The sequence below is a fragment of the Cibotium barometz genome, chromosome 3 (genome assembly GCF_041138505.1).
Source record: "Cibotium barometz isolate CiBa-2024 chromosome 3, ASM4113850v1, whole genome shotgun sequence".
Lineage (NCBI taxonomy): Eukaryota > Viridiplantae > Streptophyta > Polypodiopsida > Cyatheales > Cibotiaceae > Cibotium > Cibotium barometz.
In genome coordinates, this window is record NC_141048.1 from 66,984,902 (window position 1) to 66,991,507 (window position 6,606).

Below are 6,606 nucleotides of genomic sequence, written 5' to 3' on the forward strand. Positions count from 1 at the left end.
AAAACCTTAATGTACTAAGGTTGAAAACCTTAGTTTGTGATTAATTAATTAATGCCCCGATATGGGCATTAATTAATTAACACCCATAGAGTGAATAGGTTACCACCATGCATATTATGGTTTAGTACAGAGGTTCTTGATGGTAAGATCCATGAATTTCTGTAAGATATTGGTATATAGGGCATAGGGTAAGTTGGTTAAAATGAAGGTTGGAAGTGAATTGGTCAACTCTAAAAATGAATTTGGCAATATGGATGCACTCATAACCTAAATAGTGGCTAGTAGGGAAGGGGGAGTCAAGACTTTGTACATCATGCTGCTATAACTCAGAAGGCTTTATACATATGCTATGACTCTAGGAAAAAATGGTATCTTGAGTGTAAGGCCCATTACACATCGCCATACCCTGCCTCCCCATGCTGATGTGGTGGGGGTATCCACTGCCCATAATTCATGGGGGCGGTGGGGTATGTGTAACGGGCCTAAGTAATGGTTCTTCTTGGCAATCAATTACACTAAGGTTAAGAGTGCACAACTTATGCTCACGGCGAGTCAAGACTTTGTACATTATGCTATAACTCTACAAGGCTTTGTACATATGCTATGACTCTAGGAAAAAGTGGTATCTTGAGTGTAATTAATGGCTCTTCTTGGCAATCAATTACACTAAGGTTAAGAGTGCACTATTTATGCTTACTTGACGCATAAAGGGCTTCAAAAGCATAATACATGCATGTTTCGAAAAGTGAATCATTTTATGGTATGATGCATTCATAATGCATCAGGACTTAAACTTCTAGTTGACATGTGAATATTACAATAGATTACATAGGCAAAGTGCCAGACCTTAACGTGACTCTTAGAAACGGGTACCTAGAAACGGGTACCTACTTCAAGTCCCCAACCTCAAGTGTTGGCCTACATGTTAGGCAGAAAGATTCCAATCCTTGGTAGGGCAACATTACATTTTTGTTGAAAGAAAAGATGTTCTCACCATTGTTGGGGAACCACTTTTCCTTTTTTGTACGTGAGGTGCACATAGGCTAAAGGAATTTAAGTGAAGTGTGTAGAAGAGATGCTTTTCTTGTAGGAGGAGAAGGGTGTTATCATTTATGCTTGAGTTGTTCTCACTTCTCCAATTCATGGTGATTTGCATTTCTTCTTTATCCTAGGATAAGTTGCAATTTCTCTTTGTGCTATTTATCTTAGCCTTTAGGTCTCCTTAATGATTCTTTCTTGATATTTGTATAGTTGAAGCTCTCACTCTCACTCTCACTCTCACTCTCTCTCTCCCTCCCTCTACATCCTTTATGATTTGGAAAGTCTTGATGTGAACTGTCCTTCATGTCCTACATTGCAAACTCATGTGGCTAGGTAGTGGTGTGAAGGGGAAGTGTGTGCATTGTGTGGGGCGAGGGCAAAAGAAAAGTTGAATGTGATTTGATTGCATCTAGATAAAGCATTTCTTGCAGCCATTGTTTCTTCAAGCTTGGTTTTCTTCATTGCGTCTAATCATTCATTCTCTTCTTCTTCTTCTTCTTGTCTTTCAATGGTGTCTTGAGTCTAATCATTCATTCTCTTCTTCTTGTGGTTTGCCTCTCGAGTCTTGGTGTTATAAGGTTTGATTACGTATGGGTTTCTCTTGGCCTAATTGCGCTTGGGTTTTGGGCTCTAAACCTTTAGCGCTTTGTTAATGGGGTTTAAGCTCTAGTTAATCCCAAACGTTTGTGCTCTGTGCAGCGGTGATTCTCTTGTTGCACCCCCCCCCCCCCCCCCCCCCCCCCCCCCCCGGGCTGATGCAAAATGTGGAAATCTCGCAGAATTGCTGCAGCACAAGACTGCTGCAAGAAGCATGAGAGGAAGCAACAGGTAGGGCAAGGAGAGAAAGAAGAAGCAGGACGCGGCGATGGCGGAGAAGAAGAAAAGGAGGAGGACGAGGAGGCGAAGCTCTTCATCTCTGCTGCAGACGAAGCAGATGGCCTCTCCCATGACAGCCATGGTCATGGCTCCTCTTACTGCTTGCCCTCCAAGGCTATGGGCTCTTCTTTGCGGGCATTCTTGGCGTCCGCTCGCAGAAAGCTCCCCGCGATTACACCTTGGCACCTCCGATTTGCAAAGCCTAAGTGCATCTCCGCCGCCGCGCCTGCCTGCTTCCCCTTCCGCTCTGCGGCGCCGTTCTTACTCTCTCAAGCAGACCCCATTTCCGAAGAGACGAGGGCACAACTGGGTGGTCTTGGTATTCACCTGCGCGCTGCCGCTCTTCATTCGCACAGGAAATTCACCCTTCACGAGCTCCGCACGGCAACTTCCCATTTCGCGGAAAGTGAGTAGCCCCGATAACCCGTGCTTTCCCAGTTCGAATTTCTGTTCTTCTTGTGCCCAGTTCTTGCCTGCGCTTCTAAACAGTTCTCAATTTATGTCGTAGTTTTTGTTTTCCCGCGCTTGCTCAATTCAAATTCTACTCCTCCTGGCCTCTGGCGGCTTCCGAATGCGCGAATTTCTAACCGTTTCTTCTCATTTTTCAAGCAATTCTCCTTTGCTTGTCACCAAGAAAAAGATGAAGCTCCTTCCTGCCATTTGCCGCCTTCCACAGTGCTTGAATTCAAGACCGTTTCCCCTCATTCTCAACAATTTCACCTGATTTGGGGCTTGCTCGTTAGCAAAACCACTTTCTCAGCTCCAAATTCTGCGATGTCTTTGCAGAAAACATGCTGGGGAAGGGGTCTTCTGGCTGCGTTTACAGAGGCAAACTGGCCACTTCTCGGTTGGCTGTGGCCGTGAAGGTTCTCAACACAAGATCGAAGGAGGCCAGGCTGGGCTTTGCCACAGAGGTCGAGATCATGCGCCATGTCCAGGACCGCCATATCCAGCCTCTCCTTGGCTACTGCATTGAAGATGGCCACCTCCTGCTTGTCTACAGCTACATGCCCCGGGGCAGTCTGGAGGCTTGGCTTCACGGTAATCAAACCGGGAGGTTGAAATCTGATTTCCAGCTAAATGGGTTGAGTTGGTTGATCTGTACCCATTGCTTTGCACTAATGTTGAACTTATTGGGCTATTTTAATTCGATTTCACCCTATTGCGTGCTCAAATATGCATTGAATTAGGTTAATGTTAAACTAATTTTCAACTTTGGACTTGATTTGATATTCCATAGGTAAGCGCAAGCCTGCGCTGTCGTGGAATGATCGTCACAAGGTGGCCGTTGGAATCACCAAAGCTCTGTACTACTTGCACACAGAATGCAAACCCCTTGTCATTCACAGAGATGTCAAAGCATCCAATATTCTCCTCACCAATGGCAACAACCCCAAGGCAAGGCAAAGTTTCTTTCAAGTCCCACTCTGGTGTGGTTATTTCTAGCCTAATTAAGTTTTTAGAAGGCTATGCGATGTTGCTTGAAATTAGACCAAATTTTAAAACTTGATCTTTAACTCTGCTGCAGTTATCCGATTTTGGGCTTGCAATTAGGGCTCCTTTCTCAAACTCCAGCAGCAAGGAGATCATGGGCACATTTGGGTATGCATTTACAGTAGAAATTGTTGCTATTATCATTAAGTAGCAACAATGAGCACTATCAACCAATATAGGTATTGTTAAATATCAGTTATCAGGGGTACTTCTTGGCATTGAAATGCAATTTTTCTTTTGAGCTTTTGGATTCCACAGTGCATAGCATCATGGACCCTTTTGGGTATGTAAGAGAAGGTTTCTGCCTTCGGATTACGGTATTTTGCATGGCTATGTTTCTCTAGAGCTCTATTGCCATCAAAATGCTTAGTTTACACTTTTGGAATTTAGTATAGAGTGATCACTCGAGCTTATTGCTTTCAGGATGCTCTCTGAATCTCTAACACACAGTATGCTGTGTTGGGTACTTAGTGTTTATGCAATGAAATGTTGTTGGTATGCTACGGTCGTCAAAATGCATGGCTTTTTCTATGATGGGCACCATTGTATATTCAGTTTAGGGTTTCTCTTGAGGTAAATGCATTCATGGGAACTTCTGGACATTTTACATGTATGATGTCATGGATACTTTGGGTGCATTGATATTTGAAAGCTATCATCTTACACAGCTTCTCTGTGTGATTCTCTGTTTTTTTTCTTTCTTTAATGCAGATACCTTGCTCCAGAGTATTTCCAATATGGGAAAGTTTCCACCAAGATTGATATCTACTCTCTTGGCGTCGTGCTGCTGGAGCTCGTGACAGGAAGGAGGCCAATTAATAGGGACGCTCCTTTTGGAGAAGGAAACCTGGCCAATTGGGTAAAGAAAGTCTTGAGCACCCCATGAGAAGCTTGAGATTACATCAAAGTCTTACTGTAGCTGTTTCCGAAATTCTAGTTGGGGTTTATTGCTTTGCAGATCAAGGACATCTTCCTTTGTTGTGGGTTGTGATGCATTTTCTTGTACAAAACCTTCAGGCAAGGCATCTCATTTGCAACACAAGCGGCTGCACAGAGGGACTAGCAGATCCTGATCTGAGGGCTTCCTTTTCTTCCACAGGCATGAGAAAACTGCTATGTATTGCTGCTCTCTGCATTCACCCTTTTGACACAAAAAGGCCGTCCATCAGCAAGGTATCCCACAGTTTGCATTGATGCTTTTGAACGAGGGAACCCAATCCTTTGTGGTAGAACCAATGTATGTTGTAAAGACACGAGGGCTTCTATCTAGTCAATGGTCTCCTTTTGTGGTATGGCACGCATGATGTGAAGGCATCTAATTAATGGCCTACCCCTAGGTTGGGTTTTCAATCTTCATGTTTACACGAGGGCTTCTAGGCAATGGTCTCCGTTTGTGGCATGGCATGCATGATGTGAAGGCATGGGTTTTCAATCTTCATGTTTGCACAAATTAGTATATGACCATGCAATGAGGGATGGCATGTCAATGTCCCATGGTCGCATATAAACATGCGACCATGTGGTAACATCTGCAATGATGGAGTAAACCAGGTTTTGTGTGTGGTGGGGGGTTGGGTGTGTAAATGCACGTTGACCTTTGTGTGTGTGTGTGTTGTGGGGGGTTGGGGTTGTAACTGCACGTTGACCATGTGGGAACATCTGACCATGCAATGGTGGATCAAACCAGGACCCCGTGTGTGTGTGCATTTTGTGTGTGTGTGTGTGTGTGTGAGAGAGAGAGAGAGAGAGAGAGAGAGAGAGAGATATGGTTATAACCAAGTGTGTGCCCTTTGGAATCAGGTCTTAGTGTATATGCAAAAGGAATCAGCAGCAAGACTGCATTGGTTAGTGATGGAGGCATATGCCCCGTCCTCTCCTTTAAGCTGGGACCTCACTTTCTCAAAAGACCAAAACAAGGATCTCAGGAAAAGCGAAGAAGACCTACGAAATAAGTACTTGGAGATGGCCATGCTTGATGTGGAGGAACGTAGCTCGTTGCTGCGGAGCCCTCTCATCGTTTTGTGACAAGATTTTCATGAATTGCAAATACACGTTCAAATCACTCAATATTGTGAATCCTAACCCTTCTATCTATCGTGCCTAGATTTGGGCCTCTCTCATCTCCATGTAACTTTACTCGCATTCTAATTTCCCCTGAAGTTGCACAAGCAAGGTGCATGCTTTAGGTTTTGTAAGTTCCATATGGCTGAGTTAGCATCCCACATGGTGTAAATATGCCTAGTTCTAGTGTGGTTGCTCTCCCATCGGATCTCACTAACGCTTTCCCAATTTACTTCTCTTATTACTTCCTCTTTCTTGATTGTTGCTACTCACTCTAAGCTTATCTCATCTCCTATTACTCATCGGCCTAATTTCTCTGAAGTCTCCACTCCACTTCACTCTAGGTTGAAGATTCAAGTAAGAGATTACGTTCTTTCTGCACTATGCAAGTTATCTTTTTCACAACCATAACATAGAGCTTAATCTCATGGTGATCCCACTTAATCTCAATGAAGTCTAACATAATAGAGTTCAAATTGAAGCTACAACATTCAAGAATGTATTGAAACTAACAATAACAAAATACTAAAGAGCACATCACATTAGAGAGTAGCATAAAGCAATTAGAAGAGGGAAAGTAAGAGAAATAGTTCACGGAGTAAGATGCATTGAAACTAACACCAACAAAATACTAAAGAGCACATCACATTAGAGAGTGGGGAAAGTAAGAGAAATAGTTCACAAAGTAAGATAATGCATGTGAGGTCGATTAATTGTGTTGAATTTGCAGTGTTAAACCTTCTTGAGTGCCATCTCCTTATTGTAATGGTGCTTGTGTGCTAACATCACCATGTTAGAGCCTCTAATCATACCTACTTTGCCAATTTTCGTCCAACATTGATCGACAGATGGTGTGGCTTGGGGCTCAATGAAGGTAACAACTTAATTTCTATACTATGCTCTAGTCCAGGGACCATGATTGGGGAGGGAGGAAAGATCGTAGGTTCTTTCCATATATCTTCTTGGCTAGATCTAGTCTCTCGTGGGCATTGATTAATTGGGGCCTTCTTTATCTTGGTTCCTTTCTTCTTCTCTGAGACTCCTCCCAAGATCTCCTTTGTGGTGGCAATAAGTACATTTGCCTCCTCGAGATTCTCTAAAACTTCCTCTTAGGTAACTTGTGCCAGCTCCGCT

General features: G+C 43.5%; 1 protein-coding gene across 3 annotated transcripts; it reads left to right on the top strand.

The window, feature by feature from the left end:
- The first annotated feature begins 1,431 nt into the window (after positions 1-1,431).
- Positions 1,432-5,726, top strand: LOC147640435 (putative serine/threonine-protein kinase PBL7). Of its 3 annotated transcripts, none has more exons than XR_015263044.1 (8): positions 1,432-2,323; positions 2,704-2,958; positions 3,158-3,315; positions 3,446-3,519; positions 4,123-4,270; positions 4,370-4,428; positions 4,511-4,584; positions 5,212-5,726. XR_015263044.1 is itself a non-coding variant. In XM_086780497.1 (8 exons), the coding sequence occupies exons 2-8, from the start codon at positions 1,804-1,806 to the stop codon at positions 5,434-5,436; spliced, it is 1,536 nt and encodes a 511-aa protein (XP_086636623.1). In that variant the 5' UTR covers positions 1,486-1,619; positions 1,741-1,803; the 3' UTR covers positions 5,437-5,726. The 3 variants fall into 3 exon arrangements, 1 of the variants encoding a protein (XP_086636623.1); XM_086780497.1 differs by lacking the exon at positions 4,370-4,428 and having other exon boundaries at positions 1,486-1,619; positions 1,741-2,323; positions 4,429-4,584; XR_015263043.1 differs by having other exon boundaries at positions 4,370-4,584; positions 5,212-5,473.
- The last annotated feature ends 880 nt before the right edge of the window (positions 5,727-6,606 follow it).